The sequence below is a fragment of the Trichoderma virens genome (genome assembly GCF_000170995.1).
Source record: "Trichoderma virens Gv29-8 chromosome Unknown TRIVIscaffold_3, whole genome shotgun sequence".
NCBI classification, from domain to species: domain Eukaryota; kingdom Fungi; phylum Ascomycota; class Sordariomycetes; order Hypocreales; family Hypocreaceae; genus Trichoderma; species Trichoderma virens.
In genome coordinates, this window is record NW_014013746.1 from 2,267,060 (window position 1) to 2,286,087 (window position 19,028).

Genomic DNA, 19,028 nt, shown 5'->3' on the forward strand with positions numbered 1-19,028 from the left:
ATGAATTAAAAAGGACGGATAACAACGCCAGAGTGCCAAAGTTGCCTCAGCCCAAAATTGAAATTGGAACATACATAGTGTCTGTTGTCATGCGTCATGTGTATTTTGCTAACCCTTCTTCATACAACGCCATCCATCGTATATCGTACACTTGTTTTGTATATGGACCGTCTCTTTTATTCTACTCCTTCTTCTCTCCCTCCTCCCCCTCGACCAAGACCTTGTTCTCCTCAAACAGCTTCTGCAAATCGCCGTTCTGGTGCATGGAAACCAGAATGTCGCATCCACCCACAAATTGCTTGTCGACGTACAATTGCGGAATGGTCGGCCAGTCCGAGTACTCCTTGATGCCCGCCCGCAGCTCGGGATCCTCGAGGACGTTGAAAGCGGCGAACTTTTCCGGGCTGACACCCTGGATGCCGAGGATCTGGATGACGGCGCGGGAGAAGCCGCACTGGGGCGTCTCGGGGGTGCCCTTCATGAAGAGAACGACGGGCGCAGAGGCAATGGCCTTGTCGATGGCAGTTCGCGTCGTGTCGGACAGCAGACGAATCTGAAAGGGCGTCAGAGGGGCGACGGGCGTGCGGAAGGCCGACAGGGGAGCTCGCGCAGCTGGGCGCGCAGCTTGCCGCAGGAAGCTCTGTCGCAGCGCATCAATGTCAGCGGTGTGATTTCAACTTGATCCGTACCAATCATGGCTCCAAGCGGACTTACAGAAGCGAATGATCGTGAGAACATGGCTGCGGGTGTGACTTGCTTGCTAATGTAGCCAAAGTCTGGGCCGAGAAAAAAAGTGAGCCGGTGGTGATGACTTGAGCCGAATTTTGGTGGAGGGGTGATGCAATTGTTGCCGCTGACCAATCACCAGGCGCGCAGATAAAGTAATCCGCAAATCGGCTGGGTGACAAATCTCACCACCTACATGTACTCACATGCCGGTATTAATACAGCACTGAGCCGATTCTTGCCACAGAGAGAGGTATTGCGGTATTGTATGAAGTAGTAGTAGTAGAGAGAGATATCCTGACAACTTCTCCAAACTAAAAACCTAACAGCGGTGCTGCATACCTAGGCATCTCAACTCTCTCTCTCTCTCTCTCTCAGTTCATCGTCTTATAGAAATCGCCATGGCCAACAACCCGGCGCAAGATGTCGCACAGGCTCGCAGCGATGGCAAAGTGCATCTGCTACTGGCCGCATCTGGATCTGTAGCGACAATCAAAATTCCCAACATCATCAGGGGCCTGTCACGGCATCCTAACCTGTCCATCCGACTCGTGCTCACCAGCTCTGCCGCTCATTTCCTCCAAGGCCAGGCCGACGAGCAGCCCAGTCTCGCAGATATTCGCAGCTATCCCAATGTCGACGCAATATATACGGATGAGTCTGAATGGGTACAGCCGTGGACTCGAGGTGCTCCAATTCTGCACATTGAACTCAGAAAGTGCAAGTGAACCACCATTTCCTCATTCGATGTGACAGGTCGCTAACATTGGTTCGTCTTCACAGGGGCTGATTTATTAGGCATGTTGCTTCTCTCATCATTAAATGTTGCAACGTATTTGCTAACAAGGACACAACTCCAGTCATCGCGCCGCTCAGTGCAAATACCCTTGCGAAAATGGTGCACGGCATCACCGACTCACTCCTTTCGTCAACCATCCTCGCCTGGGACACCGACGGTTTCGTAGACGGCAAGAAGAAGAAGATTCTCGTCGCCACAGCCATGAACACGGCAATGTTTCGAAATCCCATCACGCAGCGCAATCTGAAGCTTCTCAACGAGCTCATGGGCGGTGCTGACGGATGGGTTGAAGAGCTGCAGACCATCTCAAAGGGGCTTGCCTGTGGCGATGTTGGCCAGGGAGCGATGGCAACGTGGGAGACGATTGTGGCCGCGATCGAGGACAAGCTTGGGTTGGCAGCAAAGGACAGCGGAGACGATGAGTAAGAGGCGATTCAGAATCGTTCAGCAGGTCGAAGAAACTCCCACGCCATCTCTACGTCGTCATGGATATCTCGCAGCAAATATCTTCCCCAAGCAAAGAAATTGCAGTTTATCTAGCCGCTATCTGGGATCGACTCAAGGACCAAGACATCTGCCATAGGAACATGTACATGCACTTTGTACCAGTGAGTCTGCCTGAGGTTGGGTTGTTCTTGGGGAGCGCCTTCCTTCTCAGCCAACATATTCGCTTCTTCGCACTTTACTTTCTCTATCCTCGCACAATTTTTTTCCTCTTTCTATCAATTTCTCCCTTACCTTTCCACCTATTTTCGCATCTCCTCCAGCCATGGCGCACCTCAACAAATCGTCTCTCTTGACCCGCCTCTTCCCTCAGGAGGAACGTCACGCCGGCCAATTTTCCTCCAGCGAAGATCTCTCGTCGTCGACTTTATTCGCCCACATAAGCAGTCCAGGGATATTTTCTACATCCAAGGCTCCGCTTCTCTCATCCTCGTCTCGAGAAGACCAATTTTGTCCTAACAGCTTGTATCGCGCATGCTATACCAATTTCAGCAATGATACAGCGAGAAGCAAACCAATTGAAGGCAACAATGCCGGAGGAGATGTGTTGGAACAATTGAGAGGTATGTCAGCGGCACCATCCCCGATAGCCCATGTTTGTCTACTCGGTCAGCTAATCATATTCATTCGCAGAGGCCTTTGCCCGAGAAGGTGTCGAATTGTACACCTCAGTCATCGACAAACTAGCCGAAGCCCAACAGCAAATCGCCTCCCAAATCTCCGACTTTTCCACGCTCTCGTCCTCTATGTCAGCCGACATAGACGAATTATACGCAAATCTGTCGTATCCGCTTTCAACAACCCTCTGCCACTCAAAGAATTTCCCTCGAGCCACCATAGAGGCTCATCTGGCAAACGTCAAAGAGGACCTCAAAAAGGCAGAAAGTGAGTTGCACGAATTAGAGCGCGAATGGCAAGAGAATGTTCGGTCGGAACAACAACTCCGGCAGGAGTTGCTCAACATGGAAGGGATTCCCGGACAGAATAGAGGACATGGCCTCAATGACGAGGATTATTCCAAGAAAGCTGGTTTCGAGCAAGAGATTCAAAGAATCGTGGCCGAGAGTATCCAAGCACTCGATGAAATAGACGAGGTCAGTATCTTCGGATTCCAGCACTATCCAGACACAACGCAACCGCTAACTCGTACCACAGGGATACAAGGAGGGTGTACAAGCTCTAACAATGAAGATGATGCAAGCCATGCGGGTAGATTGAACTACATTGTAGTGAAGAAATGATGTCTATTTTCTCTTCTTTGAGCTACCTACGTATGTATCTATTTTCCCCAGTCGGCGCTTCAAATCACCCCGCCGCTTTGCTGCTCCTTTTGTTGGAGTATCAGCAGTGTCGCTACATGCTCCCATTCGCCATTGAACGCCAGTCCCCATGTGAATCATAACAAGAAACACGGTCCCTGGACTTTCCGTGCAAAGATGTAATAATAGTAGTAAAAAAATGTCGAAACAAAAAAGGTCATCCTCGTCAACGTCATCGCTTTTTCTCGCGTATCATCGTGAGATGCTTTACTCTCTCTCAGGGATCACAACACCCCACTTGTGGTCGACGTTTCCGTACATGATGTCGCCGATCCAGGTCTTGATCTTGGAGGTGTAGACGTTGGGCTGGTTCTCGGGGCCCATGGGGATGTTGATGTCCTTGCCACGGTGGTGGATGGCCGAAACAGGGCACACAAAGTACTAAAACAACAGGTCAGCTTCAATTCTCTACAATCTTTCGAAATCATGGGATCGGCACTTACGGCAGTTCCAGCGGCAAAGGACTCGAGCAGGCGTCCCTCGGCATCAGCCTCGATAACCTCGTCAATAGTGTACTTGCGCTCAGTCACCTCCAGCTCGTCGCCCAGGCGCTCACGAGCCAGCTCCAGGATGCTTCGGCGAGTCACACCGTCCAGGATCAGCTTGTCGTCCAGAGGAGCAGTGATGAGCTCCTTCTTGCCGTCCTTGCGCTTCCAAACAACGAAGAAGTTGCTGGCGCCGGCCTCGGTACACTCGCCGTCCTTGCCATACAGCCACAGGATCTGGTGGTAGCCGCGGCTACGGGCCTCAGAGGTGGCAGCCAGACTAGGGCCGTAGTTGGCACCAACCTTGGCATAACCAAAGCCACCAACCCAGGCGCGGACCATGTCCTCGGGGGAAGTGTGCAGACGCATACCGCCAGGGGGGCTGTCGAGCTTGGGCATGTAGGTGACGATGATGTACAGCATGGCTTCACGAGGAGCCTGGACACCAAGCTGGGACTGGGTTCCGATCAGAGTGGGACGGATGTACAGATAGCGGCCGGGCTGGCTGCGAGGCAGCCACCGGGGGCCATCGACAGACAGCAGAGCAATGATGAGCTTCTCCAGCTCGGCGGGCTCAAACAGAGGCAGGGAGATGCGGCCAGCAGACAGATGCATACGGGCACAGTTGCAGTCGGGACGGAAGATTCGCAGCTTTCCATCGTAACCGCGGTAGACCTTGAGGCCCTCGAAGCACTCGGTGGCATAGTGAAGGACCGAGGCCGTGGGCATGAGGCTCAGGGGGCCGTAGGGCTTGAGCTCGGGAGTGGCCCAGCCGGCAGAGGCAGTCCAAGTGGCCGTGACCATGTGGTCGGTGCAGATGGTCTGGTCACTGGCATTGGCGACATCCTCGTCAGGCACAGGGCGAGGGTCCTTGGTCAGGTTGTAGATGAGCTTGGAGGCATCGAGGGGAGCGGGAGAGGTGCCGTTGCTAGGCTTGACGGGCTGAGTGGCCTCCTTGACCTGGATGTTGGCGGCAGTCAGGTCGACGTCCTGGGTGGGGATAGCAGAGGGAGCCATTGTGGATGGATGAAGAGAGAGAGACGAGGATGGTCTTGATTTGGGAAGAGAATTGGGTTCCTTTTCGAAAAAGAAAAGAAGAAAGAAAGAAAGGATGTTGTGGTGAAAGATAAAGGCTGAGAAGGGAGGTCCGGGAATTAAGAGGAGAGTCGGCAAGACTAGGTCCGATGGCGGGTCAAACGTCAATGGAGAATGACTCAAAACAGAAAAAAAAAATCAATCGCGGCTTGATGTACTATCTGACGCCAAGTTGGAGGCGATACTCCACGTTTTGGACTTGGCCTGGCTTGATTTGGTTTCCCACGAGATTTTGTCCCGGCAGTGAGATGCTCTTTGAGATGCGTGAGAATCTTAGAATCTTAGAAGAGCGTACTTGTAGTGCGTCAATATTACGAAGAAGACGAGAAAGGATACAAAGAATGTCTCTCAGTTGTACTGGCTCAGAGACAAGAGACTCGGCCAAGGGAGGCAAACACGGCCGTTTAAAAAAGGAACTAAGGTTCTTATCCCGCCGGGGGACCACAAAAAAAAAAGAGACGAACTACCAGCTGAGTACCTCGACGTTGGACAGCGGCTACTCAAGGAGCACTCGGCACACGGCGTAAAGTGGGGTCACTATTGGGTCGCGTCCATGTCACTTGCACGGCGCTAGAAGAAGCCCGAGTTGCGCAGAAGCGATAGATAGGCCAGAGGAAGCGATTCTCATAGGCGTCTTGGCTTCTAAAAAAACGGAGCAAGGGGGGGAGTTTTGGCTTCGGCTTTGGGAGGCTCTGGCGCTACGAATTATTCTCTAGTAATATCTAGTATTACCTAGGTACTATCTAGTAGATGACTATTTTTCGTCTATGCTGTGCTGCGATGTGCTGTGCCGTGCTGTCGTGGTACATGGAAACTGTTTCAGCACTTGGCCGCCCCCAAGAAAAAAGGACCAACAAAGGGAAAGAAAAATACAAACCAAGACGCCAGCGGAAATAAAACATGTCCCATTTCTGATATGCCCTGGGCTGCAAAAAAAGGGATGGTGGTTTTGGTTGGCTGGGCCGGGAGGGCAGGTGACCAGTTCGCGGCCGAAGCTTGTTTGCTTCGAACAGCATCAGAGATTCTTAATCCGTGTCTGCCCGCACCGCCCTGTGCCGAACCCGGGTGACAGACAACCCTTGTGGTCTTTTCTTTTTTCTTTTGTTTTGTAACTGGCGTGGCTTAGGAGGGAGTTTGTACGTAATTTGTGAAATTACACGGCGTCTTTAATTGGGCTTTTTTTAGTTGAATTGCTGCTGAGAGGCTTCAATTCAATTGATTCCCCCCTCTGAAGCTGATTGATTTGCCCGCATGGACCAGAATCAATTCACCTTTCCTTTGTTCCAAATTCCGCCCTTCTGTTCCTTCTTCCCCCGCCAAAGCGGAGACCAGCCGCCGATACCGAAGCCCGACCCACGTTCCGGCGTGCGGAAATGCTCCGCCCCGCTTTCGCGGCTCATGCAGAACGCAGAAAAAGGGAAGTCGCTAGAAAAGAAAAGGGCGTCGTCATTGATAAGGGCGCCGGTGATGAGGTACCTTATCAGCATCAGCGTGGATGTACTTAATGCAAGACGCAACAATCTCCCCTCCATTGATTGATTGAAAACCGATTTACAGTTGGCCAGAGATGCCCAAAGTCTCCGATCCGGCCAGCCGTTGACAAGATGCGGGGTGAAAGGGCGCGCCGTTCATATCGAGGCCATTGCGTTGCATTTCAATGGAGGAAAAGAAACTTCCAATTGCGAGATCCAGCCCGGTTGCGTAATCGGCAGCAAAAGCAACACGCTTCTCGCTTCTCACTCCCAACAACAATAAACCTGCATCCCATGACACCTTTCGTCTCCCGTGATTGAACACTCGCACTAATTACTTTTCTCAGCAACTCCCTCGAGTTTCTCTTATCAGCAACTCCGATCCGGGTTTACGCATAAACTTGCATCCCAATCCCCACCATAAAAAATCCCCAAAGCGGAATCCTCAGCCCCTGGTCAATTGCGCCGTCGATAGCCGTGCCTCCATGTCATTTCCTCATTTTCAGCCAGTTACGCAACTCCCTTTGGTTGGTATGACAATTATGAGATCATGTCACCGCGCACACGAGGGGGGCATAAGCAGGTGGTCAGAAGCCATAGCGATGCAAAGGCCAACCACGGCTCAGTATCAAAAGCCATCGATTCCATCTGCTCAGCTTCACCTCTCCCCCCCAGCTGGGCTCTCTGTATTACCCAATCCGAACGAGCTGTAGTAAGAAAACAACATGTCTATGATGCAAACTCAGCTCTATTAACTTTTCTCTTCCCCGTATTATGTCCTCCTGTTTTTACTTCTGCGTGGCCTGTTGAAGACTCTGTAAGCATCCAATAACTCCCAAAATAGCAAAATGACATCCGCCGCCTGCTTATCGTGGTTTAAACGCAAAAACATGGCTACCCTCAGCTTGACATGACGCCCCTCTCGGCCTCCTTCTTGCGCTGCTCCTCCTCCATCAGCTCTCGAGCCCTCGCTGCGGCTTCCACCTCAGCCTTGACGCCCTTTGCCCGCTGTCGCGCCTCGTACATGTCGCGGCTCTTCATGATTCGCTGCACGATTTCACCCGCGTTGACGTGCGAGAAGGTGTGCTCGCCAATCTGTCGGTAGATGCCCATCTCCTTTGGCGCAGTGTATGGATCATACGTCAGGGGCATGAATGCTGTCGGGCCGTGGTAGACCGCGTCGGGGATGCCCCACGGCAGGTCTGTGAGATAGCTCTTGGTCGGGGTAAACGGCGCTCCGAAAACAGCAGCGTTGATATACTACAAGAAGGCGTCAGTGCTTAGTGTCAGCTGCGGGAGTCATGGCAAAGGCTTACCTTGCATTGGAGAACGCAGAGTCCGCGCTCGTAAATGTTCATGATGGGATAGTTGACCCCCTTCCACTCGTTAATCACTCTGTCCTCGTGAACTCCCGCCACCACGTATGCTGGGCCATAGTCCTTTCCCCCGTTGGCGCTCTTCCTCTTCTCCGTAGCCTCTTCAGAGAACCAGCCCGCCTCCCGTGCAAGTTTATCTTCCTCCTCTAGCACCTTGCACAGAAAAGCAATGTGGCCGCTGGAAAAGAGATCAAAGCCGCCGTCGACGTAGACAACGCGCTGACCAGGCTTTAGGCCAGCTCCCTTCAGGAAGCTCTCGTAGGATCCGCGCGCTCCCTCGCTGGAACCGGATGCCTCTGGCGACTCGGAATGCCAGAACCAGACATCAACGCCGGGGTTCTTGGCTGTTTCGTCCGTCGCGTACAGCTTGATTCTGTCGAGCATGGCCTGGGACTGGGCTTTGCGCTCCTCCGCAGTGCCCACGCCCTCCTCCCCGGCCAGCGTCTTCTTTAGCGATTTGATGAAATGTGTCTTAGTGCACAGCAGCATGCGGCCGACAAGATCGGTGGTGGAGATGCCGGGCGATCGCTTGACGACCTTGAAGCGGCCGGCCTCCTTGACAAACCGGTAGCAGTCGTTTCCATCGCTGTCCGAGGTGATGTCGTCGCCGTGAACAACATATCGGCAGCCGTAGTGCGAGATATATGGGAGCTGCGTCACGTAGGGGGCGTATCCGACCGACTTGGTAACCCAACGACAGGCATCTGTGGCGGCGAGACTGTTTTTGCACTCTGCTAGTCAGCCATTGCGCTTCTTTTTCCGCACCTCCTCTCTTCTCAGCCCACGACATACCGCTCCTCAAGGTTCATGACCGTCGGGCCTTTGTTGGCAAGGATGGCCTCGTCGGAATGGACGCCGACGTATAGCTCGTCGCCAAGCTGTCTGGCCTGGACCATTGCTCCGGCGTGGCCTGACAATGGCGCCCAAACTCATTAGCAAGATGCTCCCGTGGGTCAATGGGAAACTAGCGGAGGTCTAACCATGGTGGAAGAAGTCCCAGCAGCCGTCCACCCAGATGCGACCGTCGAGAAGCTCAGGCGCAGGCTCGCCCTGAGGCTGCTCGAGGTCGTCCTGGTTCAGGTTGGAGGCGCTCATGTTGCGACGGGCAAACGGGGGGGCTGGAATTTAGCAGAGTGTTGGGCGCTGAGCTAATGCGAGATTGCGAGATTGCGCAGCTGTTTGTTCCAGCCGCAAGACGTCAATTCGGTGTCGTTGGCGCCTTTGGACAGCTGCGAAGACGGAGCTGGCGTTTGTTGGAAGAAGCTTGAGCTCAATGTCTCTCAGGGGTTGTGCAGCGACTGCGGGGAAATGAAAGTGACATTCATCGCTATCTTATCGCATTCGTTAGCAGCTTTAGCAGCCTTAGCAGCCTTTGCAGCGCCTGGGTGCCGTCTATCCAGCTGAAGCGCCTCAAGCGACGGGCGCTAGCACGTGAAAGAGCTGAAGCATTCTCTTAACCTTAAAGCTTAGGCACTCGAACGTTCTGACTTCATTACTCGCATACTCTCATCTCTTTTTTATTTTTTTTTTCTTTTTCAATGGACGTCAAGCACCGAAATCGCTACTCTTAGTCTCAATTGCAGTCCCTTGTGAGATACTTCCTGATACAGACAGGCACTGCAGATCGAAGAGTCCCACTCCAGACACACCGACCATTCTATACAGGCATGGTACAGTATCGACGACATTCTCATCGCCATACTCGGGCCCGGTCCTTTTGACAATTCTGCAACTTAATCCCGGCTCAACGGATACACAACCTCAAAGCGGTAAAACCCATCAATTGTGTTAGCACGACGGAGAAACACGATCCTCCTCTGCCAGATCCAGGAACCATCCGCAAGCCCAGCCTCGCCTGAAAACGCTGCCAAGGTGCGCTTCCACGTGCGCTGCCAGATGGGTTGAAGCCTCTAGTCCCCGGACTGGCCCGCCACGTTGTCGATCGATTGGAGCAGACATGGGGCTTCACCTACTACCGCATCCACGGCCGTTCTTCTCTCGACACCGAAGACAGCACGCTAAAGACGGCCGCTCGGCCCAATTGCTGACGGGCCCCAGAGTAGCATTGACAGGCTCCATATGACTTCATGGTTGCAGCAACAGCCCTGGCGACGGTTACATTTTCAGCACGTCCAGGGAAAAAAAAGCACGATACTTAAGTCGTCGCGTCGCCCGTCGCCCTTTTGCGTCCTGTTCGCTCGTCAGGTCGCCTGTTCCCCGTCGCAACCAAGTAAAACCTGAGCATCTGCATCTGCATCGTCATCGCCATCTTCATCTTCATCTTCAAGCACCGTCAAGATGAAGGTCTCCATGCTGTCTGTTGCCCTGGCGCTCGCCCCCAGCGCCATGGCCTGGAAAGAAGTCTCCGACTGCGATGACATCAAGTACACTTCGGTCCCGGGCTTCTTCCTCCAGGACGATGCCAAAACTGACCCCAGCACCTTTGACTATGTACGTATGCCAAAGAGAAGACGAACCAAATAGTATTTCGTCCAATTGGACTTCTTCGACTCACACACTTTGACATAGGCCAACTTCAACTTTGGTCTTCTCAACAGGACTTACCCCACTGATGCCAAGTTCGACCCTCGCCACAAGAAGACTCAGTGGCAGCGCTTCGCCAACTATGTTGCCTCGCTCAACGATGACTGCCGCAAGAACAAGAAGGACCAGACCACCACCTACAAGGTTCTCTTCATGGGTCGCCACGGCGAGGGATGGCACAACGCCGCCGAGACCTTCTACGGCACCCCTGCCTGGAACGTGAGTCTCGAATGACCCTAAATCTTTCATCCTGGGTTGCTGACTTTTCCCGTAGTGCTACTGGGCTGAGCAGGATGGCAACGGCACTGCTACTTGGGCTGACGCCCAGCTGACCCCCAACGGCCTGGCCCAGACCACCAAGGCCAATGCCTACTTCAAGTCTCGCTTCGAGAAGGAGGGTCTCCCCTACTTTGAGTCGTACTACAGCTCGCCCCTCAGGCGATGCCTCCAGACGGCCAATCTCACCTTTGCCAACCAGAAGCTGCCTCACTCCAACCCCTTCAAGCCCACCATCAAGGAGCTTTTCCGTGAGAGCATCAGCATTCACACCTGCGACCGTCGTTCCACCAAGTCCCAGATCCACGCCTACGTTCCCAACTTCCAGTTCGAGGCCGGCTTTACCGAGCAGGATCTGCTGTGGGAGGGCAAGCAGGGTATGGGCGAGACCTCTGCTCACCAGGTCGCCCGTAGCAAGGAGGTCATTGACGACGTCTTCTCTCACGATGACAACACCTGGATCAGCATCACCAGCCACTCTGGCGAGATTGGCGCCATCCTCACCGTCCTGAACCACCGCTCTTTCAGCCTGTCCACCGGCCAGATCATCCCCGTCCTTGTCAAGGCTGAGCTTGTTGAGCCCACCGTGCCCACCAGCACCTACGCTTCCTTCACCAGCGAGGCCACCTGCAAGTCTCCTCCCGTCACCAGCATCTCTGGCCAGGGATGCGTGTGCGCCACTGCCACCACCACCACCTTCACCACTGCCACCATTACCCCCGGCTGCAAGGCTTAAAGGCCAGTAAAGAAAATAATGAGGATGAAGAGGCATCGTGAGAGTCACGGCCTCTGGAGAAGAGAAGAGAAGCAGTAATGTGTTTGTTATAAAAATTACTTTACTTCTGTACATAGTAACCCTAAATGATAATGATGTGTACAATGCCTGTTTCTTGAGATTTTGCTTCAGTGACAGCCCAACTTTCCAGAATCCAGCCAGGTATCACAGTTATCGCAACAAGACTGAACATGCCACAGCAGTACCAAGTAGGCACGAGCGTAGTATAATCAATCTTGTCTGCATCTTCTGCAATAAGATATTAGCATCACACGCACACACAAGAAAGTAAGTAGATAGGGGGGGATAGCAAGATGCACAGAACGTTCTGCGAAGGAGGGAATAATAACTTGCAGAATATCAACAGGCACCAATATTGATGCTGAAATACCACAGAATGAACAAAAGAATATGTCGTAAAGGTTCGAAAATGGCTGCTTGGTTGAAGATGTACTCTGGCGCAGGCTATTTAGTTTTATTTTGTTTCGGTCTAGGGGTCAAGGCAGAGAGGTTTGTTTTCTGAACTCTGCAGAGAGTATGGGGTGTGCCTTGGCCGCATGTATCTATGACTGTTCTGGAAATATAGTACAAGAATCGGACGCAAGATGGACACAGAGGTAACACAGCAGTGACACAGAAGTATATGATGTCGACTACTTGAAACAAAATATGACTGTGGATGGACATACGATAAGCACTATCTTTCTTATTACTCTTTCTTTCTTCAATTGGCCATGATTTATTAACCTAGAATATGCAAACCGTAAATAATAAGCGACAGAGATATATATCTTATTACCTTAGAGGTCTAATGGGTAGGTAGAAGAGAGTAGAGATAAGTGCAGTCCGTCATAACCAGCCGTCTCCGCTGCTGCATACAATTTCATCCCATGTCACATCTGGTGATGATACAGGGAACAGGGAACATGTATGGAGTCAGACAAGCACCTAGATAGTGGAATTCAAGCTCTTTCACCCACACTTGCTACAATTGGTAGCAGTTGTGCGCTTCGACGCGACCAGACGCCAAGGTACCGTGTCCTTGCCAGCTGCCTCTCACCACGTACAGACGACCTCAGCCCAGGTAGAGAAGCTAAAGTCCCCATACTCGGCAACTGCTCGCTCTTGGATACATCGTTTACCTTGGCCGTCGAAGAAGAAGTGACCGCGCCTATTGCCCCAGTCCATACAAAGCGTGTTCATGTTAGGTATGTTCGGGTCGCGACAGCCCTCGTTGGCGTCCACCGGGTTGTACCCAAAGTCGGTGTACCAGACGGCCTTTTCGCTACCGCAGTTGCCGAATACACCACAGTTTGTGACAACGTTCAAGTAGTCCGCTGTTACTCCGCTTGATAGGGTGGTGAGTGCGATGAGATATTGAATCCTCATTATCGTTCCTATGGTTACATATATCAGTGGCTATCATAAGATATTACATGATGCATAGGCTCAGGACAAGATCACTCACAGAAGTAGTTACAGAAGAAAAGAATAGTAAATAATTCAATGTTATTTCTTCGGCAAGCAGCTGTTTTACGAATGCTCCAAGGCTGGTGGATGACGAGGTTAAGAGAAGACTGAATATAGAAAGTCAGCAGGTTATATTACAATCACTGACAATTGTCATCTCGTTACCACGCTACTTTTTTCTTCCTATTCTGGAAACACATTACCCTACGAAGCTAGAACTTATGACTAGGATTACCTGTTCCGACACCATCTTTTTCCTATTCCCCATGTTAGAAGGATCAATGCCAAGAACCCCACTTGCAACATACGAGTACACGTATTTGACGGCAACAGCGGTGTTTGGCCGCTCAGATTGGTCACTTAGAGCATAGGATTGAGCAGGATGCACAGAGTCTTGAGTTAATATAAAGGTAAATGCCGCACCTGCTGTTACAATTAGGTATGCAATAACAGAGAAAACACATTACTTTATAAGCTTATAGCTATGCCTGTGTAAGGTTGTATTAATCCTGGCAATACGATATTCTATCGCTCTGGGGTCAGATATCAATTAATTCCATACATATTCCTCCTGCAATAAGATGGCTGGGAGTGATTCAAGGAGGAAGCCGGCTATCTGCCAGGTCTTTTTTCGGGAACTTTTGATAAGTTGCCAGGGAGCCCTTTCATTTCGTGGAGGAAGACCCCTCATGTAGGAATTGACTACCTATATGTAATCATGCTACTTGCTAGGTTAACAATAGGCCCAAGAATCCTTCAAGACATGGGTAATATCCGCTCTCGAATAGGCGGGTTAACCATGCATAGAGCTTATATAAGAGGAACTTTAGTCTTGCTCAACAAGGTAATTTTCTGCTCCCAGGACTGCTTGTAAATGTGCTACTTTTGTCCTCTTGAACTACAGACTTTACTCTATTCTCTCTTAACTATCTATACTCTCTACTTATCAAGCCGTACTTCTCCCCTTGGTAAGTTTGATGCTGCTGAAAACAACCTGTGAAGTATGAACACTAACTATAAACAAAGATATGCGGTTGAACATGAAGCTGCTTTCCCTCACTCTGCCTGTTACTACGCTTTTTACTTCAGCTACAGCGGACTACGTCGCTGCAGTCAGATATGGCATCGTTCAATCGGGTATATTCGTGTCAGCTGCAGGAGGCTCTCAAGTCGACACCAGTGATGGTTGTCGTAACCCTGGCATCAATGCCCTAAATACTGTGTGCTTTGATTGGGCGAATTCTCGAGGCCACTTCTACTACGATGGCCAGGGGAAACGATGCCTGCACACAACCGGGGAGTATGATGTCGGGGGATGTGCCGGCACAGGATGGTTCAGCTGTAGGGTATCGAATTGGGTTGAAGTCGCTTGTACTTGGTAAAGGAAACAGAAGCAACGATGAGCAGGACTGAAAAGATGAAATTTTGCCTTTATTGCTTGGGCTCCTTCAGTGGCCGCTCAGTTAGTTGCCAGTGCGATCTTTCTTTCTTAATCATACCTCAAACGATTCATCTCATGTGAAAATGTTAATATTGACTAAAGTTTCCATCTCTATATAAAAAGATTCGACAAAACGTCAGAGTAAGCATGAACGAACGGTAATGTTTCGAATATACCACATAAGAGTTCTTTATCACCAAGGAATGCACGTAGACAGTATGTAGGCCTCCACTTTCTACGACATGTTCATTCGGTACCTCTAGTTTGTGGTTGCGTAGTAAGAAGCCTCTTTACTTACTCTATTCTATATTTGGTAAAATAAGTTAGATCATTAACAGATCCAGCGAGCAAATCTAGGACTAAGTCGTGGTACAAGAGACTAAAAGCATAATGAGAATGCCCCGAGAGGACTTATATTACTAGTCGTCTCGAGCATAGCGTATGTACCTCTTACGATATATCTAGATCTTGCCAAGGGCGGTAGTCCAGACATCGACTCCAGGCCGATTACTTGAAGAATCAGGTCTCTATCTACCATTCCAGGCAGACATATCTTAAAAAGGACCTATAATTATATTACAGAAGCAAGAGCGTTATCGGAGTGCTGGCTAGCAAATCCCATTTTAGTTGTTCTCGAAAGCTGCGAAATGTCGCTAACAAAATACATGGGTACTTGGATCACGATGAGCTCTTAATGGAACTTAAAGTCAGAGACAAAGAGGCATTAAACACCACAGATTTCCGAATCCTGTTGTGCCGTGCTCGTATTGCCAGATCCATCGCCTAATCAGTGGGCTATTAACATAAAAGTGCACCAGTGTGTCTCTGTTCTCTCCAGCTTCTTTCCTCCGGCAATAAGAATGTATCGAGATACCGCGCCAAACGGTCTCTCTCTATTTAATCCGTCTATCCCAGAGCCTTTGCCCTCGTTCCTTCAATATGGCGTCCAAATATGAAATGAGTCTCACGGCTGCTCATCCACCGCACGCGATCCTGCAGCGTCTGCTTAGCACTCAGAAATCACAGCATCGCGAGTTGATACATAAATGCTCGGCGGATTGCCGCTGGATTTGTAAACCAAAAATTTCCGACCTTGCGTTCTTGGCAACTGAGGAGACAATAGAAGTAGCCAATGATTGCTGAAATAAAGCAGCACCTACATACATTTTCTCGGCAAAACGCCCAATTTACCAATCTCTGCTTTAGAAGTACTGCATAGCTTATTCCCTATAAGAGAGAGATTGCATATATGCAATTTGTCGCAAAGACTTTCTTCCCGGAATTGATATCTGATAATTTGCAGCCTGGTCCTTTGGTCGATCTCGCCATCTCAGTCTATGCTGCAATCTGTGCAAGGGCACAAGAGATCCAAGATGCAGTCAAAAAGTTTAAGTTGCCTTATGCCATGTAGCTAATGACTCCCAAGGGTCCGAAGAAATGGGGCCTATGCATGTGCACACACATTGGCCAAATCGTCCGTGAGCAGAAGCTTTTCCTGCTTTTACCTCTATTTCGAGCAATATTGATCATAATCGGGCTTGAAGAATATTATAATAAAGATTTCGACATCCGTCATTCCCCCGTTATCCTAGTTCGGACGGGAATGGAAGAAGGTCTTAGCATTCCCATTTCGTTTGAGCCTATCGCCCATAAAATCAGCAGCATCATTCAATGCGCCGTCAATAACCAGGCTATAATCCAAGTGAAACTCAAGACTACGATTAACTTTATGCTGAGCTTATAGAAGCGAGGGGTCAATGCCTTTACTCACCAACAGGATCCAATATTTCTACACCAGCCAATATTATTTCGCCACGTACGTTATCATCATTTGCATGCAGCCTACCAGAAAGCCTTGCTTACACCCCCTCAGAAGAAATTTCTGTCTTAGTAAATCGGCCTTGAAAATAACCAGGATATTTATCCCAAATTCGTTTCAAAGTCGGCAGCGCTCATTCCACTCCTCTTTGCAATCAATTAGTTTATACAGTCCATTTCGACAGACTCAATATATATAATGGGGTCCAAATATATCGAGGCCATGGGTGACCGCCTTCTTGATGCAATAAAGCGGGGTGATCTGGCCTGCGTGCGGAGAGAGCTGTCCTCCGAAACAGTAAATTATCGCATAAAAAGACCATTTTTTCCTATTGCAGGACCACCACTATATTTGGCTTCCGAGAAAGGGCATGCAGACATTGTTACCCTGCTACTCACTCATCAAGATATCAATGTGAACCTTGAACATTACCTAGGAAATAAATCACTCGACGATGACCTTGAGGATGGGACAGCTTTATCGATAGCCGCAGAGAAAGGACACACAGATATTGTTAAGTTGCTTATTTCAAGGGAAGATATTGACTTGAATTTGAAAGCGAAAGGCTCTCTGCCGCCGCTCTACTCTGCTATATCAAATCGGCATATGGATATAGTAAAACTACTACTTCCAATGACTACCAACATTAACGACAGCAACCAAGAAGAGCCATTGCTAAATTTTGCAGCAAGAAAAGGATGTACAGATATTGTTGCGCTGCTTCTGACCCGCAAAGATATCAAAGTAAATATTCAAAACAAATTCTCCGAAACCCCATTATTAATAGCCACAAAGATGGGCCATGATGAGATTGTTGAGTCACTTGCTTCAAGAAATGATATCGACCTGAATATGGCAAATTGTTATGGTTGGACACCACTGTCATACGCTATTTCACGAGGACATATACATACCATTAAACGATTCCTTCCGAAGAGTAATATGCGTAATTTACGCTTCGATTCTTTGAACGATTCCACTAAACAAACACTACTCGAAACGGTTTTGGAGCGAAAAGATGCCTACGTCATAGAACTCCTGGTCCTAAAGGACGATATTAACCTGGTTCCGAAAGATCGCAAAGACCATGACATATTGAGACGGGCTATGATACAAAAGGATATGGATATCATAAGGTCGTTCTTCTCCCTAGGGAAGGAGCATAACTGGAATTCCAATGATATTTACGAGAAGCCGATAACAATATCGATCATGAACACAAATAATCGGGATATAATTGAGCAATTATTAGCGAGACATGACATGTTACCCCTAGGTCAAAATCTGTTGTCATGGGCTGCAAAAAATGGATACAACGCATTGATTCGCTTCCTATTGATCAAAGAAGGGCTGAATCCAAACAAAAATTCAGACAATGGCCGGACAGCGCTCTCACAGGCTTCGGAGAATGGCCATGAGATGGCAGTTCGAATATTCTTAATGGATAAAAGAACAAATCCGAATTCGAAAGACGATGATGGTCGGACACCAATCTCACATGCTGCGAAAAACGGTTACGAGTTGATAGTGAAATTACTACTAGGGAAAAAAGCCACTGACATAAATAAAATAGAGATGGAATGGGAGAATGAGGAGGAGGAGGAGCTCATCCTAACGCGGGACGGGGCCAATCCGAACTTGGAAGATAAAGACGGCCAGACAGCACTCTACCGAGCTATCGAAGCTGGTCACGATGCGATAATAACACTACTCGCGCCTGTAGATACAATCACAATATTTATTCTGGTCCAAGAAGGAAATCGTGAAGCCATCAAATCACTTGTTCATGCCAAATATAATATAGATGAACAAAATGGCGAAGGCCACACTCCTCTACATGCTGCAATCTTGTCGAGACAGCTGGAGATAACGAAAGACCTATTATCGTACGGAGCGAGGATCGATCTTCGGGATAGTGGCAACATGACACCACTTCGATTAGCGATGCGAGAAAAAGATGAGCGCTTCATACGGGAGCTACTCAAACACAAAGCGAACATGAATGAGACTATGGCAAAGGAATGGCGTGCCACGTATGGTAAAGAAGATGAAGATATTGTCCTCTTTTCTGAAACAGAAAATGGGGAAATATATGTGGACTTCGTCACAGTCTTACCAACTGCCAACGAGATATCAGAACAACCTTCTGGTGTCATTCGGAGTCTCTAGTAGGTATCATATTCCTTGTTTCTTTAGCATAATGTACTAATATTTCCAAGCTCATTTATAGAAAATCCACATCACTCGCCCTGGTCAAAAGTACCTATCACTGATTCAATACAGCAATTGAAACCAAATGAATTGCATATCAGTATGCCGGAGACAGCCTGCAATAGTTCATCCGATATTTCTGTCTCTCTGTGGCTTTCCATAGAGCATTACTCATATTCCAGCTCTTCCACCACTTCAGCTACCAAAGCATATAGAATAGCATGGAAAATGATTCGGTCTACAAAGCCGGGCAGTCCGTGGACTTCATCTATTTATTTTAGTACGCTTCCAAATGGATGGATGCCAGAGAATGGGATGGATTTATTTAAGCAGTTCATGTTCTACGTTAAAGGAGATTGGCTAAGTCTGTGCAAGCAAATTGAGACATATCTATCTAGAAGGGTATGCTACAGAATTCAACAAAGGCTTGCTTCTTTCCTTAGTTTTGCTGATATTATATAGCGTCTTGAGCAATTGAACTACAAAGGCAAGAGCCCTGATATGATAGATCTTCTCGCAAATGATGCTCGCAAATTGGCTGAGCTTCGAGGCATCTTACAAAACCAAGTTCGAGCCGCCGAAGACTTCATTAGGAACTATTGTCGGTATTATAACGCAAATAAAATACCACAGGGATTATTAGAGTGGTTGACAGAAGAATTTGAACTTGTAGTGAATAAACTGATCGGGCAATTGGATCAAATAATCAGGGATCT

At 49.2% G+C, this 19,028-nt stretch overlaps 8 protein-coding genes across 8 annotated transcripts; 4 read left to right on the top strand and 4 right to left on the bottom strand.

Annotated features, from left to right (window-relative positions):
• Positions 1-76: 76 nt before the first annotated feature.
• TRIVIDRAFT_208382 (uncharacterized protein) lies at positions 77-738 on the bottom strand (the record flags this gene model as incomplete). The annotated part of the gene is made up of 2 exons (XM_014104511.1): positions 77-640; positions 715-738. The coding sequence occupies 2 exons, from the start codon at positions 736-738 to the stop codon at positions 182-184; spliced, it is 483 nt and encodes a 160-aa protein (XP_013959986.1).
• A 389-nt stretch (positions 739-1,127) lies between these two features.
• TRIVIDRAFT_31833 (uncharacterized protein) lies at positions 1,128-1,951 on the top strand (the record flags this gene model as incomplete). The annotated part of the gene is made up of 3 exons (XM_014104512.1): positions 1,128-1,444; positions 1,483-1,499; positions 1,587-1,951. The coding sequence occupies 3 exons, from the start codon at positions 1,128-1,130 to the stop codon at positions 1,949-1,951; spliced, it is 699 nt and encodes a 232-aa protein (XP_013959987.1).
• Positions 1,952-2,688: 737 nt separating this feature from the next.
• Positions 2,689-3,123, top strand: TRIVIDRAFT_8111 (uncharacterized protein; the record flags this gene model as incomplete). The annotated part of the gene is made up of 1 exon (XM_014103788.1): positions 2,689-3,123. A coding segment is annotated over one exon (435 nt), but the record flags the coding sequence as incomplete, so codon positions are not given.
• A 432-nt stretch (positions 3,124-3,555) lies between these two features.
• Positions 3,556-4,850, bottom strand: TRIVIDRAFT_33353 (uncharacterized protein; the record flags this gene model as incomplete). The annotated part of the gene is made up of 2 exons (XM_014104513.1): positions 3,556-3,729; positions 3,792-4,850. The coding sequence occupies 2 exons, from the start codon at positions 4,848-4,850 to the stop codon at positions 3,556-3,558; spliced, it is 1,233 nt and encodes a 410-aa protein (XP_013959988.1).
• A 2,450-nt stretch (positions 4,851-7,300) lies between these two features.
• TRIVIDRAFT_143880 (uncharacterized protein) lies at positions 7,301-8,871 on the bottom strand (the record flags this gene model as incomplete). Its single annotated transcript, XM_014104514.1, has 4 exons — positions 7,301-7,660; positions 7,810-8,494; positions 8,569-8,686; positions 8,757-8,871. The coding sequence occupies 4 exons, from the start codon at positions 8,869-8,871 to the stop codon at positions 7,301-7,303; spliced, it is 1,278 nt and encodes a 425-aa protein (XP_013959989.1).
• Positions 8,872-9,987: 1,116 nt separating this feature from the next.
• TRIVIDRAFT_208383 (uncharacterized protein) lies at positions 9,988-11,478 on the top strand (the record flags this gene model as incomplete). The annotated part of the gene is made up of 3 exons (XM_014104515.1): positions 9,988-10,227; positions 10,306-10,539; positions 10,595-11,478. 3 exons carry the CDS (start codon positions 10,075-10,077, stop codon positions 11,330-11,332), a joined length of 1,125 nt encoding a protein of 374 aa, XP_013959990.1.
• On the bottom strand, positions 11,454-12,760 carry TRIVIDRAFT_219556 (uncharacterized protein; the record flags this gene model as incomplete). The annotated part of the gene is made up of 2 exons (XM_014104516.1): positions 11,454-11,617; positions 12,439-12,760. The coding sequence occupies 2 exons, from the start codon at positions 12,758-12,760 to the stop codon at positions 11,454-11,456; spliced, it is 486 nt and encodes a 161-aa protein (XP_013959991.1).
• A 4,136-nt stretch (positions 12,761-16,896) lies between these two features.
• On the top strand, positions 16,897-18,270 carry TRIVIDRAFT_219557 (ankyrin repeat protein; the record flags this gene model as incomplete). Its single annotated transcript, XM_014104625.1, has 2 exons — positions 16,897-17,614; positions 17,675-18,270. 2 exons carry the CDS (start codon positions 16,897-16,899, stop codon positions 18,268-18,270), a joined length of 1,314 nt encoding a protein of 437 aa, XP_013960100.1.
• Positions 18,271-19,028: the final 758 nt, after the last annotated feature.